Source organism: Thermobia domestica, chromosome 5 (genome assembly GCF_964235325.1).
Source record: "Thermobia domestica chromosome 5, izTheDome1.hap1.1, whole genome shotgun sequence".
Lineage (NCBI taxonomy): Eukaryota > Metazoa > Arthropoda > Insecta > Zygentoma > Lepismatidae > Thermobia > Thermobia domestica.
In genome coordinates this window covers 223,455,672-223,483,343 of record NC_137458.1, presented here as the reverse complement: position 1 = coordinate 223,483,343, position 27,672 = coordinate 223,455,672, and the positions used below count along the sequence as shown (strand labels likewise).

The following is a 27,672-nucleotide window of genomic DNA, read 5'->3' as shown; positions in this document are numbered from 1 at the left end:
GACCCACTATGGCCCACCACCCACTATGACCCACTCCGACTCACCATCCACCATGAACCACTGACTCACCAAAACACATCGTCATCAACTCTGACATGATCCACGGCCTCTTTACCGATTAAAGCGTTTACATTTGTAATACAATCAGGTTGTGTGAAATTCTAACTAATCCGAGTTTGAATTTCTACTCAAAGCTTATATTACAAATTTTATGTCTATTTTTCTCACAATACTACTACTACTACTACTACTACTACTACTACTACTAATAATAATAATAATAATAATAATAATAATATACAAGACAAATTCTGTATGAGGACACATTGTATTAAAATCTGTAAAGTCGGCCGTAGCGTAAGGCAGAAGTTACAAAATAGCCAGGATTCGAGAGAAGAGTCAGGACCATCAGGACATACCCTCTACATACGTCCCTACAACTAGCCAAATGTTATAACGGAAAGTTTCGACGTAAATTTCGTTTAGAAAGTAGGGATACAGACCTTACAGGAGACTAAGAAAATTTGTTTTTAAGTAATTGTTATCGAAGCTAAGCTACAGAAGACGTTGATGATGAGAATGAAAGAAATATTGGAATAAAGAAAGTGGGCGGAAGCGGAAACCGGAGAAAACCTACACACAGGGTGTTTGTTCAGCACAATGCCCACTAGGCGGGAGCTGGGTGGAAAAGGTTGAACCATTAAAATAACAACACTTCAGTAATAATAATAATAATAATAATAATAATAATAATAATAATAATAATAATAATAATAATAATAATACTAATGGTATTAAAAGTTTTAGAGTTGACTTGGCGAAACTTCGGAGAAAGGGTTCCGTACCTTCAAGACACACCTCTGCAACTATCCACATTTTAAACGAGAGCTTTCCACTAAAGTTTCATATAGAAAGTATTCTACTGTATGTTTTAAGGAAAATATCTGTAATAAAAATAACTGAGTATCACTCAACAGTAAGGCATATAATTAACTAACTTTTAGGATATGCAGAGGTAATTATATAAGCTTTGCTACAAAAATATCTACACAGATCATAATTCAATGAACTCTGAAATACAAAGTAACAAAAAGCCTATAAGATTCAGTCTACAGAGCAATTGTTACTTAAAGAATGGTCATGCAACATTTCGAGAATCGAGACAAGATGAGAAATGTTTACGATACTTATCGTCTTGTGTCGATTCTCTTCTCCAAAGCGAGACGATAATTTGAGTTAGTGTTGTCCCGTCTCGAATGTAAAATGTTAATTCTCATTTTTTGTTTGTTTTAGAAACGAGATAAAAATTCTACTTTTCGTGGGCAACATTAAACAAAATCAAAATATTCTTGCCAAGTGTCACGTTTCTGCTTGTAATGGTATGAACTGAGCGATAGTTGGCTCCTAGCTTTTAATCTTCTACGAGATAATAATAATTATTATTAGTTTATTATTATTAATAGTATTATTCATGACGATTTGATAGTTCAAGTATTGAAACATCCGATTATTCAAATATCTGAATATAATAAAGCGTGTGTCGTCGTCAATCAATCGCCATCAAAACTCCTAAAGTAAAAAAAAATGACCGACGTGTATTCGAACCATAAACCTCCAGACTACTGATCCACCGCTTTGACCACTGAACCACGACCACTGCGGGGTAAAGGATTCGTGTTTAGTCTTGTTACTTTAGGTTTCTTTGCCTCCGCTTGCAAAGTTGTATTTCTTCGTTTCAGAACGTCTTTCGTATTCCTTTTATGATGATATAAGTGAATAATCTTCGGCAAAGTTTATATTAATAGCTTGAGTTCTTCTTAGACCTCTGGTTCACAAGTTTGTTTCTTCTCCACACGAAACCACAGATATGACTGATTTAATTTTCATACTCTGCATTTGTATCAAAGCAGTCGCCATTGCCTGATCAATGATTTATATCCGCCACGATACATTGTAACTAAGTTACAAGAGGTTTACGTCCTATCTGAACGGCGCATTCACCGAGTCAACTCTTGGAATATCCCATTAAGTTAGCTTTCAATGTAGCTAAAGGAAACGTAGATACCGATTGCAAGAGTTCTCCGTAGCAGAATGGATAAAGTAATGGTTTGATAACTACAAGGTTCGTGGTTCGAAACCCGTCTCGGAAATTTCAGATTCTTTAAACTCTTAATTCCTCACTTCTCAAGACCTTTCTCTGCCTTTGTAATCATCTGATGTTCTAAAAGGAGTTGAGTTGAGTTGATTTTGAGTTTAACGTCCCGTTCAGCAGCGAGGCTATATGAGACGTGGACTTACTGATTAACGTGGAATCCGAACCACATGAGCTCCCACCGGGAATCGAACCCGGATCTCCCATACGAATGGCACGTATGGTAACCGCTTAGTTACGGAGGAGCTCTCTAAAAAGAGTTCTCCTCCTTAATTCGACAAATGCCTAATTTGATGCTCGCAGTTCGAAACCTTCCCTTCTTCTGTTTCACAAAATCACAATTTTCGTCATAATACGAATGCTGTCTGATCATTTTTCCCCAATACTAAATCTGGGTATATAAATAATCCCTCTCTTTCTCCATACTCTAATCTCTCTCTCTCCCTCTCTCAATGTCGCCCAGGAATTCATATGGCTTGTGATCAAACCTTCGACTCCTGAAACCAAATGTAAGTTCTCTAGTAATGTGCTATCGTAACTCTATAGTTCTGTTGCTAAAAGCAGTGGCTTTTATATTTTATTCGCGGAGGGGGGGGGTCTCCGCCGAAATAAGATTTTCACTTTTTTGTTAGTGTATTACTATACATTTGATTAAACAATACGTATTTATGAAGCTCAAGGGAGGGGGGAATTACACAATCCTGTCCTGCCCAAATGACCCCCTGGAACATTTGCTTGCAATTACTGAAAAGATAAGAAATGAATCATTGTATAACACTCATTTTTGTCAGTAATGAGTGTTATTCAATTATTACTGACAGAAATCTGCTTCCATGCTTCCCTACTTCCCTACATGATAAATATTATATTGTTTTTTCTTGATTAATTCTTTTCCTTCAACCTACAGAAAATCGATTTATAGTATTGCTTTTGCCAAACTCCGCTTTCTTTAAAACCCCAGATGGAAACATGTTGGCAAAAGCTTTCGGAAAGTGTTGCTATTTTCACTGCTGGTTTCTAAAATCAGTACACTTTGGCTTCATACCTGAAGGAACCGTTTCGAAAGATTTATGGCCATCAAGATTTCCTCATTTATGCGATTGGGATTTTATTTTTCGGGTGACCTGAGGAGCAAGATCAAGGTATACCACAACTATTATCGAACCACTGGCACACTGTCTGAGAATATGTGCAAGACAGTAATAAGAAAATAAAAGAACAATTTTAGATACTTTATTGTTAAGAGTAAGAGAAACTAGTTGAGACATTGACTAAGAAGGAATTGTATCATGAGTGACGTTTTAGAGGATAACGGAAGGGGCTAAGGAGACTACAATTAATGAAATATATCAAAGCACAGAAATTGTACGTGAAGACCAAGAGATTACTTGAAGAACGTAGAGTATGGAAGCTTCTCAGTTGCAGCAAGTGACCTGCCAATAATGGCAGAATACCTATGATGATTATTACTCACTATCCCAGAAAATTAGATCATACTCAATACCATCGCCAACGTCCCACTGAACAAATAATTGCAAGTCACATTAAATGGGATCCATGGTCAATCAGTACCAGGAACGTGACGGTCAACAGTTTTAGCAGAGCGCTTGTAAATGGTACTTTTTAATCTTTGATCTATTGTATAATATTGCCTTAGAGTTCATTTGTTCATCACTTAGTTTAGGTTTCATTTATCTTACATGTATATTGATCTTATTAAACACTAGAGCTCGTGGTATGATGATGTATAAGAAAATGTGTAATGTGTCAAATAATCGATCGCATGGTAAGTATGAAGAAAAGGAGAATCCCAAGTAATCCCATGGGTTCAATCAGTGTGCGAATTAAATAATCTATGTTGGGGGGGGGATAAAATTAGGCCAACAGGATACAAAGTCTGAAGGTGTAAATTTCAAAACGAGACAATAATGCCTTACCCCATATATATATATATATATATATATATATATATATATATATATATATATATATATATATATATATATATATATATATATCTATATCTATGACATCTGTAATAAATTAGAGATAATTTAATAAATCTACCGACAATAAGTATGCACATATATATTGTCTGGCATACACACACCCCACCAAACCTTTCTGAACATGCTTAAATGTTCTACTCACTCTTGTCCCCGTAGCTCTCTAAAGTTTATTTAGTTGTTAATTCGGCCCGAGCGATAGCCATGATCACAAGCATTTGTTAATTTTTCCACTCATATTGATATCTTCCACTTTGCGTTATTACATACAGGTTGAAAAAAATGCTTCAGTCCTATGAAAACCATTAAAATTATCAGTTAAACCTGACATACTTTTTTTTTAAAAAGAAAATCTAGATATTAGCCTATCAAACAAGTAATTGATTATTGCTGGTTCCGATTTCTGAAATCAAGGCCAAATATTTAAAATCTTTCAATTCAAATTTTGAGCTTGTGCTTCTACTCCCCGCTAAAAGCTGCGCTCTTCACGACTTTATTTTTGTCCAAACATCGATTCCGTAATGGGATTCAGGAAGTCAACACTTACAGTTACTTTACTGTTAGGTTGCAGATGAGTTCATTCACTATGGGCTACGTTATTCAAATAAAGTAAAACATTACATTGAAGTTTTTCTGACAACATTATTAGCGTGGACAGCAAACTGTACAGCGAAAAGAAAGATGGAAAAATGAAGGCTTAACTTTAAAAAGAAAAACCCGTTCTAGTTGAAATGCTTATACAGACACGGACAATGACACGGAGAACCAGTCGTATTAACAAATGCTGAAACAAATCTTCAATTATGCGCTTATTCACCTAAAAATCACCTTCACTAACATGTCTGCTCACTAGGAGCGTATCCCCAGCGTGTACGTTAATATATAGTTACGAGAGCATACCTATATCTCAGATTTGGAGTACAGTTTCAAAAGTTGATTTCCATAAACTGTAAAAGGTTGTGCTTACTATGCTAATTACCATAAATTAAATGCAAGTTTTGAGTTGCATACACACAAACTACTAGGGAATGAAGACTATGTGCTAACAAAGAGTACACTGGAAAATGAAATAACATAACAAAAATTAAAATAAGATGATAATCGATACAAATGTAGAGGATGAATATGACATGTCCGAACTTCTCCACGTATGGTGGAAGAAGCTATTTGTTTACGTCTTCCTGGCCAACCGCTAAGAACATTTATAAAACCATATGTAGCTTTGTTGTACGCAATTAGTACATTCAAATTCACGAACGATGACGAATTGAAGGGTACGAAGGTACAGTTGCAAGTAACATCCATAGTCATAATAATATAGTTCAACTAAACAACGTTGAAAATAGTGGGTAATTAGGTGGTAAGTAGAAATGATCAAAACAGAATAGTTTCCATCGATCATTTCGAAATACAGTTAGAAGATTAAACTTACAAGAAATGACAAAAATCAGTGAAATTTGGTGTTATACAAAGCATAGTTTGGGGGAAAAGCGAGCATCCCCGGTAGGGATACTTCAGCTGACTTCTTTGGGGGGGGGGAATTCTCCTCATCCCCCCGATAATTCACACCGTGGGTATAATGTTGTTCAACACAAATACACATGACCCGAGATCGAACCACGAACACCTTGCACCAGAGATGAGTGTTCTAATAGTAAGACACGAGAGAAAGAGAGTGTATGTTTTATTCTGGTGTCTTCAAACCAGCTTTGAGGACACATCAGATAACCTTTCACAACATTCTTCATCAAACACAGTATCCACTGATTGAAAGTAGATCATGATGACAACATTATTTGATCTTCCCTCATTTACCGTCCTGTATTGACCATGGCATACTAAATTTAAATATCATCATATCTATAGAAACGTTTGCCGTAGAATTCGATCATTGTTTTATACGAATTCCTTTACTTATTAATCATATAACCTGCACATAGTAAAAGTCATAAGAGTACGCTTCCATTAACAACTGCATTTAAACATTTTTCTTGTTGCTTTTAATTTGATATGTTGTAATTATATAAGTCTATGGCTATATAATTTTATAAAGAAAAAATAAGAATTCACGCTATACATAGTGAAGTTTTTTTAAAAAAAACAATTACAAAAGGAATATTATTACATTACACCATGTGTGACAGGTATTAAATTGTGCTGATAATAGCAAACAGTTATGACTGTTTTGAAGCCTTGAGAAAGAAACACAAATCAAATTCAATTAGACGTTATCTGCACTTTCCAGTTTTTTAAATTCCGAATGTCTATTTTTGTTTCCTTTTCAAATTCAGCAAGCGGTTCAATGGATATCTATTTTGTTCTTATATGGACAACTGCAACCGTGTTTGCTCATCAACATGCATTTAAAGTAAGAAACAAGTTTATATACTTGTATTAATACATTGTTCATTTTTCTGGAAACAACATGTAAAGTTTTTATACTACCTAGGCACTATTAAGAAAAACAATTGTTTTTAATCATTCTCTTGCACCAATTAACAATCGTAGCCACAACATATAGAATAAGATCATTTAATACTGGTTTATAAACAATCTTAAACTATACTTAACACAGATATTGATATATGAAGGAAAAGCATATTTTAGTCAATAATATATAATTTTGATGAAGTTTACAAAATTAGATCATTAGTTATTCTTTTAAAGTTTAAAGTATTGTAGTGGGCTAAGTTAGATCTTTCTCGGAATATGTGTTTCTGAACTAATGTTAACTTATATTACTACGTCTCATATGTCAGTGGTGAACAATTATCTGCAAGAAATACAAGAAATAGTTCAATGATAGAAAATCTGATTTACATGGCTAGACTTTTCTAATGTTATGGCTAAATTAATATGTAATAAACTTACGAGCAAGTAAGCAAAACATTTCATTATTTTATTGCAATTGTCTAAGATAACTCTAACATTCTTTCTCAGCTCAATTATTCTCATTTTTAATTCTGCGTTAAAACAGATAGGTATTAAATAAAAGATTATCGGGTTTTGTAACATATGTCACAAATCGTAAACTTGAGATAGGTACAAAAGTGTTTATATATTATTTGAAAAACAAATGCCTTAGGTTTTTGTAGAAACTTTTACAATGTGACACTAGTGACCCAGCATACAATAGAGTACATACTTCAAGCCAAAAATACACTTATACAGTGTTCCATACAGTTATTTGAATTTCTTCATCGTTATAGATATACCGTCATCAAATAATATATAAGCAGATCTCGTCCTAGTAAGAATCATAGAAATAATATAGTGTGCAGTTACATTCAGTATGACTTAAGATTTCATATTCAAAGAGCAGTGCTAAGTGACACATGAGGTTTTTTGAACTCATTCTTAAACAAGTTTGTTCAAACAAGAACGATTATATTCATTTTGCAGAAGATCAAACTGTGAATCCGCTGAAATATATAATTAAAAGTTTCCAACAATGTTTAGGAGACAGGCATCATCATTTCCCCAAATTTTTATTGTACATTTTCTTGTGGTGGAATAAACTGAATTTTTATGTTCATTTTATTATATTCAGGCACACAGAATCAATATAATAAAATATAACGAAATGTCTTAATCTTCGTATGGAAACATTTTGTTATTAAAATATTTTCGCCTGTCAAACTACGACACCTTCAATGGTAATTGAGCACGTTTATAAAACATTATTAGAGTTCTCTCTTACATGAATAGCGTACGTACCTTTGGCTCAGAACACCTAGATTCTATTTCCAGTGGCAGTTCAAGTGATTCGGATTCTTCGTTAAACTGTAGGTCGATGTCTCATACAGCAAAGCTGCTGAAATTGACACTAAATTCCAATTCAACATTTGCGTGGGTTTCCTTGGGGTTCTCCCGTTCCCTCCCACTTTCTTCATTCCATCATTTCATTCATTACTCATCATCACCGTCTCCTTTAGCCATACCGGCATAACCGTGGGACGTAAAACTCAAATATTTCATTTCATTTCCAATTCAACATTCAAAAACACAAAATAAATGTAACTCAATTAGTACGTAATAGTTTTCTTTTTGTTATTCGGAGGGAATGTTTTGCTTATTAATTTTCTTGCAGATAATTTGTGTATATATCAGTAACTTGGGTCTTATTATTATACAAATTACCTACATACGTACTTAATAATAATTCTGAAGTTTTGGTGAAGAAAAGCTTGAAATATATTGATCGTTCCAAATAAAATGCTCCACTGATACGCGCTTTAAAAGGCCAAAAAATATTAAAACTGCAATAAGTGGTTAGACAAAGTAATCTTCGACTATAGCCTCACACTTTTGTCATCGTTTAGCCAATGCTTGGGTTCCTTGACGAAACATATTTAGAGTCTGCAATGTAAAGAATTCAAACAAACTTGCACTACCAGTTCTTTGCTAAGAAGTACTCGAGATAACAGAAGAGTAGTTGACGGAAGTGACGTTTGGAAAATACAATGGATTTGCAACTTACCAAGGAGAATCTGTACCGTTCTTTGAGCGATATATGGACATTCTAGATGCGGACACGATGTCCATTTAAAATTGTTAAATCTTTAGAGATAAGTTTGCAATGCATTTCATAGAGTTAAGCAGTATAACGATCCACAGTGTAGTTTTACTTCGATGGAGAAAGACATGATGTATCACCTACATTATAGACAAACATACCAGCAACAACAACTCCTGAGGATGGATAAATGGTTTCGGAAATCATGTTGGACGCTGATCATTGTCCAAATATTTTGCTGACTGCTTACGTTAATCAAACCGGGTCCATTTTTTAAATCGAAAGCGGCAGTCCGAAGCAGAAGACGTTACCGGTTATTCCGTAGAACTCCAAACCTTCAGACGGCGATGACTGTTAGTCAGTTTTAAAGCATGTGTCATTTATTAGTTCAACCTTTTCATCTTACCGATTACAAGGCGCGTGTGAGAGACAGTGTTATCATATATACCTAACTTTCCAAATTCGGAAACAATTTTACGAAAATTCGCTTCCATGATGTTTCTGAGGATCTCATCAGAACATATTGTTGTTTGGTTCAAGACGTTTTCTAATATTGTTACCAGTACAAAATGTAACAAATCAACAGCGTATGATGTATTCCTTCACCACCACTGGCTTAAATAAACTGTTCGTTTCCCGTTACTAGATATGCAAAATGTTTCAATTTGAACACATAAAAAATAATCTTGCAATTGTGTGTTCTAAATTATGCAATTTCACGCTACCGTGTTTACCAATATACTGTCACTCGAAAGATTGCGTATTCCTAACAGTTCTTGAACATATACGTACTAAGTGACCTTGTGCACGAGACCTGGATCCACCCATTGGTTGCATTACACAGGATGGTTTTCTACCAGATGCAAAAATTGCACTTTTCGACTGTTCAATTCTTATATTAGAGTTGAAAAACAAAAGTTATCGTGACTACATTGTAAGTGATATTTGATCTACGTATAAAATATGAAAATTATAATAAAACTAATTATTGTATGTTAAGAACTTTCGAGACGTTTCATTGGAATTTGAATCTTTAACTTTCTTGTTTCAATGTATATAGACCGAGTGTCCATAAAGTTACTGTGCGCTTTGAATACATGCTTCTATCTAAGTATCTGGTGTAAATATTCTTCTCTCTCTCTCTCTCTCTCTCTCTCTCTCTCTCTCTCTCTCTCTCTCTATATATATATATATATATATATATATATATATATATATATGTTAATGTATTTGAGGTAGAGTCAATAACGGTCCGGATATTTCCCCTTCACCAATTTTATTAGAAATTTAAATACAAATATCTTTCAATTTAGAAAGAATAATTTAATTAAGTCTGTCCTTCTAAGCGACCAAGAAGAAGCAGAAATGTGTTTTGCATGGTGTCCTTATACTGAAAGCAGCCTTCAGAGCACCTGCAGAGTTTTAGATGAGCCTTGTGGGAAACCTTCTCAGCGCAAACAGTATCACGAGGTTTGCTTGTAGTTAGGATTCCCTAGTCCAAGGCGACCTCGGGTTTAGGTAAAGGTGAACTCCATAGTGTACGACGACCTCAGGAGCGGGTGTTGGCTATTTGATCAGTGGTCAAACTGAAATCTGGTTAATCCTCAGGCTGCGCTTTTAAAGATGGTCTCCTGGCGGCTCGTTCCTCCTCGGGCTCCATAGTCTTGGTTTTGTGTCCTCCTTGTTGTAGTTTCTTGTCTGCTTGCACTGTTTGTAAATAGTAGCACGCGTTTTGGTAACACGTACTTGTGCTGAAGGTGGGGATCCTTACACCCCCACACTGGAAAAAACAATCTTACAATATTAATTTGAAAGTAAACTCTTAATGCACTTTGGTGCGGTGAGAGAAGAAACACTGTACACTCAAAAGTAATTAACCTTACGAAAACATTATGAGTACGATCAACCCTATTTTTAACTCCCATTTGTAACATTCCATTTCCTGTTTTTGTTTCATATCTCTCAAGAAAGAGAGAAACAACTTCACTATCAAGCAAGTATATTTTCTCTATAGCATTTTATTGGATGGCATATGTCCATATCAGCGTATGATATACATACTCGTTAAAAGTATTGAACTTCCGTAAGGAAATAATAAGATTAAGAAGAATTTTAGGAATGATCAGTAGCGCAACTAGAATTTTTCTCAGGGGGGGGCCAATGAAGGGCCCAAGAAAATTTTGAGGAGGCCATCTCCAATGAATGATTTTTCATATTATATATATATATATATATATATATGTATGTATATATATATATATATATATATATATATATATATATATATATATATATATATATATATATATATATATATATATGTGTGTGTGTGTGTGTGTGTTTTCAAGGTGAATGTTTTCATCTTTGTTGTTCATGTTTTTACTCTTTTACGGTGAACGTGTAAGAATTTACTACTTCAAACAACTAGTATACATTAATACAATTGATTTCCAATATAAGTAAGTAGTAATTTAATCGCTGCATTTTAAATATGTGTGGCAGGTAGGTTTAAGTGGAAGCAGAGAAATGCACTTTTACAGGTCAAGGAAACAACTTAGAGGTTCATGCCTCGACTTAAAAGAGGACCTTTCTATTCTTGTGGGCAGCAGCAAACTTATCAACAACTTCTTTAAGATCTAACGATTTAGCAATTTTCTTCAGTATAAAGTAATCCTAAGTTTTTCAACCTATCACCAGTCATTGAATTGCATATATATCTTTAATCTTTTCAAACATGAGAATGGTCTTTCACATGTAGCACTAGAAACTTATATAGAGATTATATGTAACTTGTTGGTTTCTAGGAATGCGTTTTTGTAGACGCAAAGATGAACGAAATTCACCAAGGAATCAACTTTGGCTTTCTCTCGTCTTCATACAACTTAATTGTATTTGGGAGGATTTTGAGTTTACATTTAAATATTTCCAGTTCACTTTTAATACTGGACCATATGCTCCACAATGTTGCTATTTAGAAACTTTTCACCTTTTTGATGTAGAGTGGTGATTGATCTAATGATTTTGTTACATGATCCAAAGCGTTTTTCCGTCTCAGTGATTGCTTTATCAATAGTATGCAGAAAAATGTCTCTTAATATATTATCTTTAGAAAATTCGTTTTCTGCCTCCAATGAAGGGATTAATCCAAAATGAATTTGTGATATTTCGATGGGGAATGTCTAATTCGTTTCCACAAGGAACCCCTATAGCCTATCTGTTTCCGGCTCTGGAATTTCAGGACCGTTTTCTATGCATATTGAAAATATTTTTAGACCACATTTTCGACAGCGTTTGAACTAGTGAATCTAAAAAGAATCAAAGCTTCCTACATGTCTGCATCTATTTGAAATAAGGCGAAGCTCAAAGTTACAGTATGGCAGCAGTAATATTAAATTTTACCCGAAAACATTCTATCTCGTAATAGATGACATTTATTTCCCGGGTGGAATGATGGAAGTAAATAAATATCACAAGTTCCAGATTTGGTTTAATAGCGCATAATAATATAAATAGTTGTTTGATAGATAAACTGTATTATTATTATTAATAATAAAGTAAAATGCGATGTAGAAGGACAAAAGTGCTTACGAGACAAACGTCGCACAGATACAGGAACTGAACTTCTACAGAACAGTGATTTGCCGTTCTACCCCAATTTAAATTATAAGCCTTGCTCTTGAAGCTTAAGTTTCACTCTAAAGTAAACTGCCAATAATTATCATGTATTCTTAATATTTCAGAAAAATGTCAAAATTTTACGCTCTAAAAACGGTAGCCTAATCAGTGACGAAACTAGACATTTAGTGCCCAGGGCAAATTTTGCGATTAGTACCCGTTTCATCTACATCCACACCAATAAACACACATATTAGTTTGCTGGCGCCCGGGCAACTGCCCTGGTTCCAGTATCTTGTTTTGATCTGGCCGTAGTTCAATTACTTTTTGTTACTTTTATCCTTGAGCTCTAAAACTGAGTAGTGAATGTGCCTTTACGTTATTAAAATGATGAAGTGAGTACTTTTTGAAGCAAAAAGAGTAAATATGTTTTTCTTTCCCTAATATCAAACAGTATTAAAACAAATATTTAAATCGGGACTCCTTACAGCAAAAGAAGTATACGTGGTCCTTTTCTTTCTTTCGTTTGTTTACCTTCACTACTTTTTAGAATTTGACGTGAATTCAAATACACAAACACTTCACACCCACACCGAATGGCCAAAGCTCAGGGGTAGAACGTCAGCTTAAGATTCGGAAGATGGTGTGATTGATCCCTCGTGGATAAATATTTCAACTGAGGAGATTACCAAGATTCTTCCTGGGTGGCTCTATTGACTAATTTCCCTTATTTCTATCCTCTAAGTCTCGGATGTTTCAAAGCCTTAAAATAAATTCAAATGTAGTTGAAATAACGATACTATCCTGTAGTCGATGCTAAATTAATATTGTAAGTTTTGAGATTAGATTTGAAGGAGGGGCATTAATTAGTATATCCTGTTGAAAATCCATACTACCACTGATTTACTGTTCTGCATAATTCCTACAATGTAATTTTCTCAGAAATGCTTAATAGTTAATCTTCTCAGAAATACATATTTTGATGCAGAATTAATATAAACCTGAGATAAAAATTGGTATTCACTGGCTAAACTTACTCAATGGAATATCTGTAGACCAGTCCCACAAACATCAGATAACAGGATGATACAACCTGGTCATGGGAGTAACTACACTTTTACACAAAACAGCAGTACTGCCGCGACCAAGTTGTATCATCTCGGTATCTTACCTGATGGTTAGTAATCAGGAAATTCTAGCACTGGCTCTGTGATAAATTTCGGAATTTCTCTAATATTAGCAGTTTTGGGATTAAGCTACAGTTAACTTAGTTTAAAAGAAAATACTTCTGAAAGATAAAGAATCACTCATTTTTTTAAGCCTCATTTCCCCAGGCTTTAGTTAATAGAATAGGTCCACCAAGCGCTGACTCCGTTTTCCTTGGAGCTCGCTAATATCGCTTATTAACATCGCAGCAGAAGGTTTCTACTTAGTTGCCACGGCCAAGAGCGTTGGAAATTAGACGTACTAGAGACAAGACCACAAGGTAGACGAGAAGGAGAACCAGTACCAGTTTCAAATAGTAGGTGTTGATAGTATTCAGTATCTTAATTTTCTCGAACTATTGGGATACGAACAGCAGAGAGAATGACAGATATAGTAAAAACTTCTGCTCTCTTCTTTTACTGTATATTAAACAAGACCTCTCGATATTATTTGATAAAAATAATAATAATAATAATAATAATAATAATAATAATAATAATAATAATAATACCAAATTATTTAATGGATGCTATGCATTTGTTCTATATCGCCATAATCGATGTAAATTAATTACTTAGTGTACGAAGACTTCTTTCGTCCAACACGAGTGTAAAGTTTTACTGCAGTGCATGCTATTTGTAAGGAAGCATCTCTTATTTTAGTATGACTTTCAATATTGAACAAATCAGAATGCAGACTGACTTTGCTTTTTTTTTTTGTTCTTTGTCGAAAACAAAGAAGACAACCAGATAAGGGACAGAGGTTAAAAGGAACGTTCAGATGCTGAGGTCAATGCATGCATCTTCCAGATTTAGATTAATTAGATCTTGCTGTACTCCAAACAAAAAGGAGCTTGAAGATTTTTGCTCGGAACGCAGACTATTGCAACATACGATATTCTGCAGCTGGTAACTTTGTTGTCGAGGTATGTTTCGGTAGTACAGTAGTTTATCTTGCGGCCACTATTAATTCACCGTTTGTCGACCTATAGCAGTATCACTCTGTGTGTGGGGGCCGCTAAGGGGGCCAAGATTTGGAGCAAGGGGGCCTGGCCCACCCTTGGCTCCGCCACTGGGAATGATCCAAAAAAGTATAAAAAGATTTTGATCTTGCCCAAGAATTTTGGGAATGATCCAAAAAAACGCATCAAAAGATTGCGAACTTTGCCAATAATAAGTTTTTGAATCAGGGACCACAATTTTTTTGAACGGCCCCTAAATCGAGTGTTCATACTTTTTTTTTTTTTTTTTTTTTTTTTTTTTTTTTTTTTTTACGGAATAAGCACATTATACTGAGTTCAGCGGTAGTTTGGGTTTGACTACACTATGTGTAATTCTTGAGATATGAGGCGTACAAGAAAATTTTTGATTGAATGAAATATATTTAATTGTTTGGATCCGGGACCACAAAATTTTTGAACGTCTCCTAATTCGAGTTTTCATATATATATATTTTACGGTATAAGCACATCATACTGTGTAAATTTTAGCTTTGGTTTAGATAACTATATGTAGATCTCAAAATATGAGGCGTACAAGAAAATGTTCGATTGAATGAAATATATTGAATTTTTTGAATCAGGGGCAAATAAATTTTTAAACGGCCCATAAATCGAGTTTCCCTATTTTTTTTTTTTAGGGAAATGAAATCTTTGAGTTTTACGTTCCACGGTTATGCCGGTTAGGCTAAAGGAGACGGTGATGATGAGGAATGAATGAAATGGTGGAATGAAGAAAGTGGGAGGAAACGGGAGAACCACGAGAAAACCCACGCACACGGTGTTTGTCCACCACAAAGATCACTTGGCGGGGGCTGGGATCGAACCCGGAACCCCAAGCACCAGAGGTGAACGCTGTACGACTGAGCCACCGCGGTCCCTTTTTTTAGGGAATAAGCACATCATATTGAGTAAAAAATTGGTAACTTTGGTTTGACCACACTATATGTAGTTTTCAGAATATGGGGCGTATAAGAAAATGTTTGATTGAATGAAATATATTGATTTTTTTTTATCAGGGGCCACAAAATTTTCGAACGGCCCCTAAATCGAGTTTTCGTATTTTTTTTTTTTACGGAATAAGCGCATCATACTGAGTAAATTGTTAGTTTTGGTTTGACTACACTTTATGTAGTTCTCAAAATATGGGGCGTACAAGAAAATGATTGAATGAAATATATTTAATTTTTTGAATGAGTGACAAAAAAGAATTTGAACAGCCCCTAAATCCAGTTTTCGTATTTTTGGGGTAATAAACACAACATACTGAGTAAATTGTTAGCTTTGATTTGGGTATACTATATGCAGTTCTCGAGATATAAGGCCTAGAAAAAATGCCTGAATTGATCCAAATAAACGATTGTTAACTTGTAACATTTCGAAACCATTTAATCATTTAGAGATACTTCTGTATCACAGAGTCGAAAGGATGTAAATAACATTAATAAGGAAGAAATTTATTGAACGTACTTCTTAATTACCTTTTATAGCATATCTATTTCAATGAACAAACTGATTCAAGTGGTGCAATATTCTACCTTATGAATGTTCATGAAAGTTGAAGCAATTTATTTGAAGCATGAAAGCTGAAACACGTATGTTATTAATATTTTTGGCAATATGTGTGAATTTTATTGTTCCATCTTGTCTTTTATACCTAAATGCTTAATTCTTATTACCAAATGCTGGAAAATAATTAGTTAATCATGAGCATTTATAATCTTAGACAATTCATTATAATATTAAATCCTATGAAAAGTCTAGTTTTGCTTTGAATGATTTATCTGAATATAAGACGTTGGAGTTGGTTATTTGAACCACGTTGTTTATATACATTGTCAAAACTGCCAATTGGTAAGTCTCTCTTGCTGGTGAGTTTCAGTAGTTTGCTGGAGTATACACATTTAGAGATAGGAATGGTTTCGTTTTCCAATGGATAACTTTTTTTTTTTTTTTTGTCAGAAACTTACACTATATTGTTACATTACTTGACGTTTCGTATGTATCAACTACTACGGCTGCTGTTGATTCTTCGTCACTAGTAATATTCTTGTCTTGACCTCTACATTCTGACATTTGTGATTGTAATGGATTCTAAATATTATAGTATATATTGACAAAGTTGAAAGTATAAACGTTTATCACGAGTAAAGATAATTTTAAAAATATAAACGACGTATAATCGTATTACAGAAAGGCATTGGGCATACATAAGAACAGAGGTTTTAAGGCAATCAATTATGAAGAAGCTTGGAATTCTTTTCTAATAACTTTCTTTCAAAATTTCTCGCACCGTCCGGACGCACTAATTGATATCTACGTAGATGCGTTGCTCGCAGGTAATTGAATGCAATAACTTTTGAAGAGACATGATGTATTTTATAATCATTACCTTCGAAAATTTCTGGTCACACTCTAGTTTAGTAGTTAATTATGTTTAAGTAAGAGTATTTCGTATAAGCAGTTTTAATATTTTACATTTTTTTTCGTAAGTTACCTAGATAGATGCTATATAAGAAAAGATGAATATTTCCGTAATTGCCTCTTTGAAAATTGGAGGTATCATTCCATGTTTCACTAGGATAATTAGTGTATAGGTAAGACTATTTCTGAAGATAGTTGCTTTACTAATTACGCGTTTGTCTTAATGTTACATACAATACAATTCATAATGTAAGAAGTGAAGAAAAGATGAGTTTTATAATAACTACGATGAATATTTTTGACGTCTCCTCTAAACCAACAAAAGTTTAAACTTTCAGTTTAGGATATATTTTATTGGGTGATTAGTTGATGTAGTAAAAAATAAGAAAATAATTTCATTTGCTGCTTTATGGAGCTTTAAGTAAATACAAAGAGCGGATGTGAATATTAATGAAAGACTGGTCTTCAGTAATTGAGATAATATTAAAATGGAGTTTGTATATCCACAACAGTGGAGAAGGGTTTTGAAGAGTCAAGTATGGCATACTATATTATTAATTGCAGCAAACTAGGTGAGTGGTTTACAAACTGGGACTGACACTGGAAGCAGGCATGAAGACAATGAAGGAGGGAATAAACCACTGCTATAAATATACTGTGAAATTATGCATGAAACTTCGCTTGCAATGATCGCTTACATCTTAGGTTCAGAAAACTACAGACGCTGTATCTTTGATTAATAAAACTAAACACTGCTCTATTTCTACATTACTCGTAGCTCTTCCTTTTTGAAATTTTGGTCAGCAATAGCATTGACTATTTTCTACTGTCGGAAGGGTTGTTGGTGTTGTCGGAGGCCTTATAAAAGCAACATAAAATTAGCATTTTTATCAAATTATAACTAATTTACAAGGAGCTAAGAATGCATACTTAATTACACTGTTTATTATGGGTATTTAACAAATGTTATCTACATTACATTACGTTACAAATGTTATCGCAAAGTGTCATTACATTACTTTAAATACTGCAAAAACACAAACACACAAAGCTATTGAGTAAGAACTGTGATGTCAATAAGAACAAGTCTCATAAACATAATATTGCATTAAAATGTATGTTGAAGTCATATCGGAAGCACATATAGTACAAGGTGGCGAGAATTATCATTATTATTAAGAATCTGACAATGAATTTAAGTACCAGGAAGGAATAACCTATTTTAGATTTAGTTTCATACATCGACGGGTATGTAAATGATTAGAGGTGCTATGATCTATGACCACTAGAACGTTCACTAAAAAGCATTAAAATATTATATATTATAAAATATTAAATATTTATATATATTTAATATATTATATATATATATTATATTATTATAATTACTATTATTATATTATTATAACTACTATTATTATAATTACTATTAATTATTATTATTATAATTATTATTATATTATTATTATAATAATATTATAATAATATTATATATTTATAAAATATTAAAAAGCATTATTATAAAATAATTACGATTGGTTTTTATTTCAACATCCTCTCTGGATTGGATGCATCATGGATTCCGTTAGGAAAAGTATTATATAGTTATTGTATTCCTTTGTGAAACAAGTTGACCGACGACTGATATAACTGGCTTTCGATTTCCTGAGTACTTTTACTGGAACGGATTTTTTATTTAAGCTTGTCCCACATATGTTTATTGGGAATAGATTGATTGATCTTGCCGGCCAATGAAGTACTTAAACATCATACAAGTAGTTCATAGAGATACGTGCTGTGTGTGGATGAGAGCCCCAGAGCTTCTTGAATCATTATCAGAGATAGCCTGCAGTCATACATGACGCTTCCCCACATCATGGTGCCAAGAGTAACACCAATGTTTCCTCTTCCATTGGTGCAGCCATCCTCGCAAACGATGTTCATCTGAGGTGGTAACAAACCAAGATTCATGGCTCAAAATGCTTCACCACTGGTTAGCAAAACATGTTTTTTTCTGTAAGGATTAGTCTAAACGCAGCCACATGAGTTATGATGGTAACGGCAGCCTACGAGTGGAACAGAGATTCAGTAGTCCTTCTGCTGCTGGTCTCCGACCAATGGTGTGAGATGCCACGGGAAGTTTTAGTGAGTCCATTACTTGTGCCTGGATGAAAGAGAGGCCTTGAAACCTTTCTGTGACACACAGAACAACCCGTTTCAACAAATGTGAAGTGCCATTGTACACTATTGGTCTGCTGGGTGGTTCCTTGCCGGATTGTGTACGAAACTTGCGCTGTACACTCGTTGCTGACTTCATTTCTTCAAACCAAAATACTCACTTACCTCTTTCCGCATCAGTGAAATTCTTCATTTCCAACGACTGACCGGTGGAGCCGCGTGTGGTCAACTCCACAACTACTCACTACATGAATCAAACTTAAAGTGTTTTGCAGTATAATTCCATATAAACCAAGTCTGTATGTGGTTCCAATAAAGAATTATAACTGATTGAAGTTGTGAACCCTATAAAGAATCATCCTGTATTTATACAGTCTCTTAACCAAATATACTGAATCAACTTTGAAAATTTCATGAAACTCATACATTATGTTTGAAAAAATGCTAAGCTAAGACATTCAAAATATGTCTTTGACTCTATTTCTTGCACAATGTAATAAAACATCAGTTATTTTTTTACAGGGAGCTCAAAGCGGAATCGATATGAAAAAATTGGTTCGACGTAAGAGATCATTAGGTTGTGGTAAGTATTTAATTTTCTTTTAAATAAAATAAACAATGAAGTATCTGATGACGTCAATGATGTTTTTGTATTAAGAGTCTTCATCCCGGCGAAATTAAAATACCTCTAATTTTACAGTAATTATGTGATATCTTCAAAAAGATAAAAGATAATTGAAATATGGAACAAGAGCGCCCTAGACAATATTATTTTGCGTGAGGTACCGTTATCACAAGTCACCTAGTGGCTTTCCGTTTTCAGCTGTTTAGAAACGCGAAAATAAATGCCGATTTTCAAAATGGTTCGAAATCGAAAGCAGATAAGTGAGTCGTGATAACGGTTTCTCATGTAAAATAATATTGTCTAGGGCGCTCTTGTTCCACATTTCGATTATCTTTTATCTATTTGAAGATATCACGTAATTACTGTAAAATTAGCGGTATTTTAATTTCGCCGGGATAAGGACTCTTAACAATAAGTAATAAGATTAGTAATAATAAGGGTTTGTTTTAATCAGATTATATTTTTTTAATTAAAGATACATTTAACTTAAGGCTGTCAACTCTTCTCAGGTCCCTAAATCTACTTGCATTGCATATGTCCTTAATGCAAAAGGATGACCTCTAAAATAACACTTTCGAAATTTGATGGTTCTATTTTTGACTACTCAAAACGAACTTATAGTTAGATTTTTGATGAACGTTGTAGTTTTAGACTTCCAAACTATGCTTCGTATAAGCGTCGGAAGACTTATAGAATGACGTTGCCTGTCTGTTGACAGATAACAGGGCAAAAGTTGTAAGAGTAAGAGTGGATTTTTGTAATCGATTCAGTGTCCCAAGAATAAGTTTTATCTCCTGCCTTGAAGATCTATTCAAATCAGAAGTTGCTCTAATTAGCCATTTCTTGTTTCAACGTTTATCGCTGTAGAACAAAAATGTTAGTAGATAAGACAAAAATGACAATAGTGTGTGGCGTTTTTTTTTTAAACAATTTACTGTCTCTACACAGCATAACATGATTTTAGGGTTAAGTAGATACACCCGACATTCATATCTAGTCAGTAATATGTTTATGAAATCACCGTTGTCCTTTTAGTATAGTTCTAAAATGCTTCGTTTTTATTAAACATGTTGCTGTTTTTCAAAAGGTGTCAACAATCAGGAAAATCACCTTGCAGCCAGTTTCGTCATATGCAGAATATTATGTAATATGACGGGAACGGACTCCTTATTACTGTTCAATTCCCTACTAAAAGATACTAGTCATCCAGTAGCGTACATACAATTTTACCAAGGGAATGTTCGAGCTGATAAGTTTATATCGCTCTAGAATTTTTCCATACGTGTCATATGAAGGTCAATATTAACATATAATTATCAAAAGAATTAAAAACAACTGATGTTGGCATCATGTTAAATGTCTGTGTTGGCAACTCTCAGACGCTGACCGCAGCGCCATTTTGTTGATAATAGTGAGTTAGGGCAAAGTCTTTACTAGAGCTGTAGAGCGGCACTATGCAGTAAACTGAGCAGTTGCTGATACTGTAAAATGCTCGATCTCTCTTATTTCAAAAGGAGACTAATCGTTGGGGTTTGACTTTGTGGTGTGAGCGGGACGAAAAGTGAAAATGTATTGCGAGGGACAATATCCAAGGTGCTGACAATCTAAAAATTGCACGGCAAAACCACATCCTTGAAGAGGAATAAAGGTTTGAAAAAAAAACCCAGTGGAGGTCCTACCAAGAATTAAAGCGGATTGCCACTGAAAATTGTTGTGCTACTGAGGTGTTAGTAACAAGGCAAATTAATCTGTATCTTCCACAACCTGTTAAGACAATCACAGACTGCAGAAAGTTACGTAGGGCCGCGTTGCACTGACGAAACTGTTGATAAAATTACAAGCCCTGTTTATGAGTGGTAGCCGCGCAAAGAAGTGTAATATTTTCAGTGTTTCAGCCCGTCCAGTATGTATAGCGGCGGCTATGTGATACTGTAAACTGGAATGTTCTAGGTTTCGATGGGACCTCTATGCTGGCCATTATCGGTTACCTAGCTGTCCGTGATTATGTCACCATTTAGAAGACAATGTGAATCTTATGGTCTAGATGTTCTTTCAGGTTTGAGTAAGAAACCTCGTGGTCCTAAATCTCACGACATAGAAACTCGCCTGGCCTAAATTACGCGGGACGTAATCCTAAGGAAAAAACTGTCGTCAGTACAAAACTTCGTCACATTTTGTTTGATGTGGAATTATATATATACTAAAACGTGCTTTGGAAATTTATATATAATGCAAGAATATATCCAGTTACTCATTGGTCAATTTATGAACAGATCTATGGCGTATTAGTCTAGAATCTTGAAATCTTTTTAAATGTTCTCCTTTCATTGTAGAATAAGACGATGTTTTACGAAATGTGTGTCCTAAGGGGGGTGAAGTGGGCTTAATTTTTTGTCCAATGTTTTGGCCAAGCGAGATTTAGTCCGGAAGGTTTTGGACTGTAAGGTTTCGACCACGTAAGATTTTGGCCAACCGAGATTTAATCCGCAAGGTTTTGGACTGTAAGGTTTCGAACAGGCAAGATTTTGGCCCACGAAGTTTTGGCCACGCGAAATTCTAGCATGCGGGTTATTGCCTCTGATGTTTGGGGCAGATGAGATTTCAGGAGGAGAAATTTTGGGTATGCAAGGTTGTGAGCACGAATGTTTTAGTCAGGCGAGATATTGGTCCGCGAAGTTTCAGGGGACGAGGTTTAGGCCCTGTGAGATTTTGTCCCACGAGGGTTTGACAACGCGAGGTTTTGGCCTGTGAGATTTTGGGTGGCAATGTTTTGGCCAACAGGTTTTGTCCTATCTCGTTTCCTGGTAATAACGCAATATTACAAGATAATAATGAGGGCATTCATTCAACTAGAGCTGATGTGTCGTGGTTTGAAGAACATTAGATTGAATTTGAAAACTAGAGATTAGGATTAGAATTAAAGATAGGAATTAATAGAAAGATGGGAAAGATAATAATATGAACATCATGAAGAAATAGTCATTATGCACAAAACTTATCCTGTTCAAAGATACACACATACACAGAGAGAGAGAGAGCGAGAGAGAGAGAGAGAGAGAGAGAGAGAGGGGGGAGAGAGAAAGAGAGAACTTTGAGGAAGACCAAGAAAGAGCAAAAAAGAGGATAAGAGAGGGGAAAATTAGCAGAAGACATGAGAATAAATGAAATGTTATTTACACAGTAATTAATTCCTTGAAGAAAATAATTGAAAATCGTGACATGGAATCAAACCAAGAACCTTCAGAATAAGTCTTACACCTTGTCCACTTAGCTCCAAAATCCATAACAAGTTTGTTGTTAATTAGCCATTAACGCTTTTATCAGCGAGTTACCTCCGGTTCCATTTGAAGTTTGAATTTAATTTATTGTCTTCAGACATCTGTGGTTCAGCCTCTCCTGGTTTCATAAGGAGCATTTGATCTATATAGGTCAATAGCAAGCACGAATTAAACTACAATCTTGGGAGCTTAGTGTTGCACCACAAGATGTATATTTCGGATTAATCGAGGATTAGAGGAGCGATTTCGTAAATCTACCAACCAAGAACTAGTTCTTTAAGGAACCGGTCGCACCAGTAATCCACGCGCGAATCACATATAATAGCGTTGTTACGTAATACACATGCAGTATAAATAAAACTTCGAAATCTCTATTCGCAAGCCTCCTACTGTCGGTAAGTGCTTAATGTGTCGTCTTATAGAGTGAAACAACTCGGGTTCAAATCTCCGTTGATACGAATGGTTTTCTGTATATATTAAAAAAAAACATTTCTATATGTTTCAATTTGATATTATCAATTGCTTCCTTGCATTGTTCGTAGATTATCTTAAATTACTGATCTTAGGCTAGTGGAGGTTAGGTAAGGTTAGATGCGGTCATGTACCTACACTTTCTTTCGACCGTATGGATTACGGTACCGTCTGGAAAGTGTTATTGAAGAGCTTGTGCTGTGTATAACACACACATACTTTATTACGAACTAATTGCCCGGCTCCGGCGCCATATTATTCCAATTTCACTTGTTCGCACTTTACAAATAACGGACAAAACAACATGGGCAAGTTGTTATGATGGGCTGCTGTTTTACTCGTCGGTATGTGATATAAGTGGCGCAGGTTCGAGTCCCGATAGAGTCTCTTCTTGTTTTTCTCTTTATCTCTTTTTCTCTTTTACTCTTCTATTATTATTAAGTGCTTTCCTGTTTTTTTTATTGTTTTGTAGTAACCATGAGTTAGGTTATGTTAGAAAAAGTAACGTTCGTTATGTATGTGTACATTTTCGTTTATTTCTTTCAAAATACATTTCTATCTGTTCACATTTGTTATTAATATATCTTATATTGAATTGTTAATAAACAAAGGTTAACAGTGGTTAGGTTAGGTTAGGTTAGGTTAGTTTCACACAACAGGTAGAAGAAACTCATAGCACGTTCTTTACACAACAATGCTTTGCTCTTCCAGCTAAGCATTTTACTGAATTGTGGAGGTATCAGTATTCTGGACGCAAACACTCAAATTAAAGCAGTTTTGTTGGATCGTAGTTGCAAGTCTCGTGTACAGATAATCATAATGTGTCAGCAGATGTGTTTACAGTTTTTCATTCTTGTATTCACTTTGAAGGACATAAATGCCTTGCTGAGGAGTCAGAAATTGACTTACCTGTGTGATGTTTCAAAAATCACCTATGGGTATGCATGTTATTCCGATGCAAATTAGAAAGTACGTATATCAAAGACTTATATTGGTTTTACCTAAACACTGAAAAACCTATTACACCGCACATAATTCTAAAGCGACTATCCCACAACTAGTTTGGGATCGTTCATATTATCACAGTTACTTTCTTGAATTATACACATAAGTCTCTCTGATATGTTACTATAATACAGTAATTTTTATGAAACCAGAGACCGGTATTTAGACTTCCAAAATGTGCTATGCATAGGTATCGGAAGTCTTATACAACGTTGTAGAATGACTTTGTCCATACGCCCGTCTGCCCACAGGTATGAGGTAAGATCGAGAAGCGGTTTCTTACAATCGATTCAGTGTCCAAAGTATAGGTTCCATCTCCTCTGTTAACTATCTATTCTAATCTTCTTTGGTTCAGATTTAATGCATATATATATATATATATATATATATATATATATATATATGCAGGAAAACATTTTTACAGACCGACACCTCATGACATTCTAACGCTTAATGTCGAAAATACTTTTCCACTTTTAAATTACCTAGCTAAAATAAAGAATGATAATTACTGCAACACATAATAATAGTCAACATCAATTCATTAAGTGGTGCAGGGATGAAATCGAAGTAAATCCAAAATAAATAAACACATCAATCTAAAATATTAATATATACAAATCTCACAATAAGAGGTTTTTACAAAACCATAAAACCCATCAATACATATATACAATGTACATCCAAAACCTTCTGCAACCTATCAAGGAGTAGTACTAAATAACATTAACTTTGTAGAAACGCAGAATGCATTATAAAAAGAAAGTATATAGGATTGTTTATTACTAAAACGCATCGTAAATCACAAGTGATTATAAATAAGCATCAAGAGCAATTTGCATGTTAAAACAGAACCAAATTTTTCTTATGGATCACCAGTTTTTTACATTAAAGAATTGACGAATTGAAAGAAATTAAGAAGAGATTTTTGCCTAAAATTAATAAGTATAAATAAAACATTTCTGAAACAATCTAAATACATAATCACTTTGTTGTCTTAGAGTTTATAAGAAATATAAATAGGTAATTTGCCAATAGACTAATAAACTCCACAATTTCAAGAACCAATTGCAATTGGAACAAACACAGCAAACAGACATTTCAAAAATTTTTATAAACTCACTTATTAATTTAGCAAAAACACAACAATAATAAAGATGTTTTTGCAAGTAAATCCAGAGATTTAGCTTGGTTAGTTTTTATGGATAGACTATTCGAGGAATGATGAGTAAATTATCTTCTTTTTTATATTTCACATAAGTACAATACAGAATAAGCAAGTAAAATAAGGGAGAACAACTTAACTAGATTTGCAAACCTTCGTGTCCTGAAAACTACATCTTATCCTTAAGACATCTGTTTACATTCCCAATTGAAAACACATAACTAACACAAATTCTGGGTCAAGTAGGTACATACAGCTTGATGTTCTTTTCTGTCTTGTTAAACAAGAATAAAGTCTATATCAATTGATTTTCACCTTTATTACCCGGAAACTGTCACTGTTGTTTGCTTCTCTCTGTGGATACCTAAAATGAGGCACCCACCTTACTGCGATCGCTGATGTCCCACCTCACATTAAATCATGTGTGTTAGTACCAACATCAAAAAATATTCAGTTGTTACACATATTTGTTATGCAATTGTTTACAACTGTTTTTTTAATGATTTTTATTAACATATTACGATATTTTGACTGCCTCATACAGTTAACTATTGAAAATGTGTGTTACCTTATTCTTGTATTTACTCTCCTAGTATGTGGAGCTGCCATGCCTAAATCTAACCGAATTCTTGGAGGTACTACACCAAAATACCTTTACCCTTGGATGGGATCTCTAAGATACGTTTATGGAAATGGGTCGATTGATAACTTTTGTGGTGCTGTTGTTTTATCGGACCGTTTCTTACTTACAGCCGCTCACTGTGTTGACGTATACCAAGAAACTAAGTAAGTGCATAAGTAAGTAATCATACTAAATTGCAAGAACGCTCATATTCTTTAAAGTTAAATTGTAATTTTTATTTATTTTAGAAGAATCTCTCTTGTGCTTACATTAATATCTAGCAAATGCTTATACTTTTGTAGATGGGATTTTTAACAGAAGATAAGCATGGACACATAATTCAGTTTATTTTCCCGTAGCGGTAATGTCCGATATGATGGATACTCTAACATCAATTTTGATACAGGTACAAATAATGTAATTGGGGTAATATTGTAATAATGTAATACATAACATAGTAGAAGATCTTTCTGGGCGAGTTCATTATCAGAGAGCTGTGTGGACCGATATGCATTATTTTGCATACGTGCTTATTTTAATTAATTCAGTTATACAACATGACATACAATATGCCTTGATCTATAAGTCCTGCCTTCATTTTCTGTTAGAAACGAACTGATACAAAATTATATAATTTAAGTTCTTAAAATATACAATCATAACTATGGTTCGGCATCGTAGTTTATGTACCGAAAAGTAACAAATGTATATATCGGCTATTTCAGATAAAACTTTCTAATAACAAGGATGAAACAAAATGCAAGATAGGAAAATCTCAGAGGGCATGCTCTGCTCACCCCACAGAGCTTCTTATCATGAAGTCTCGTTGATCAGTTGATCAGTTGAAAACTTTAAAAATCAAGGTATGTACTTTATAGATAGTGGAAAGATAAAGCTAACGGAACTTGGCACTTGGAATTTACTATAGATAGTGGAGAATTGGTAACTTTTCTGAACTTCTTTGTTATGCACCGTTGTAATTACCATTTCATTACAAATTCTTGAACAATTAAACAAAACATCCAATGGTCACAAATCATGAATAGTTGATGATAGAAACATGAAAGAAAAAGTGAAATAACAAGTTGCTTCAAACGGAGCGTTCTTCTAGCTGCACAGACCTTTTTATCATGAAGCCTCAAGAGGCTACTTTAAAAAATTAAATAGTACTTCAGTAATGTGATACTTCAGTGAAAAATATCATGAAAAGCTAACAGTTTTTATGGGAAAAATCCTTTGTATGAGGCACTGTTTCAGAAATGGACTCCATTTAAATTAGTTTGCATCTGACTGTGCAAGAATTCACGATTCAATAGTGGCCATTTCATAAAGAATATTCCACACAAAAAACTATTTCCTCCAAAATTGTTTGATTCTCCACTGTCCTTTCAATGATGTAAGAAATACATATG

General features: G+C 34.2%; 1 protein-coding gene across 1 annotated transcript in view; it reads left to right on the top strand.

The window, feature by feature from the left end:
• The first annotated feature begins 18,968 nt into the window (after positions 1-18,968).
• The window catches only part of LOC145685407 (trypsin-1-like), a 47,424-nt gene continuing 38,720 nt past the window's right edge, over positions 18,969-27,672 (top strand). Inside the window, exons 1-3 of the mRNA XM_081757801.1 lie at positions 18,969-19,061; positions 19,617-19,677; positions 26,232-26,424. Of these exons, the coding sequence (XP_081613927.1) occupies positions 18,969-19,061; positions 19,617-19,677; positions 26,232-26,424 (347 nt within the window). The remainder of the gene's footprint in view (positions 19,062-19,616; positions 19,678-26,231; positions 26,425-27,672) is intronic.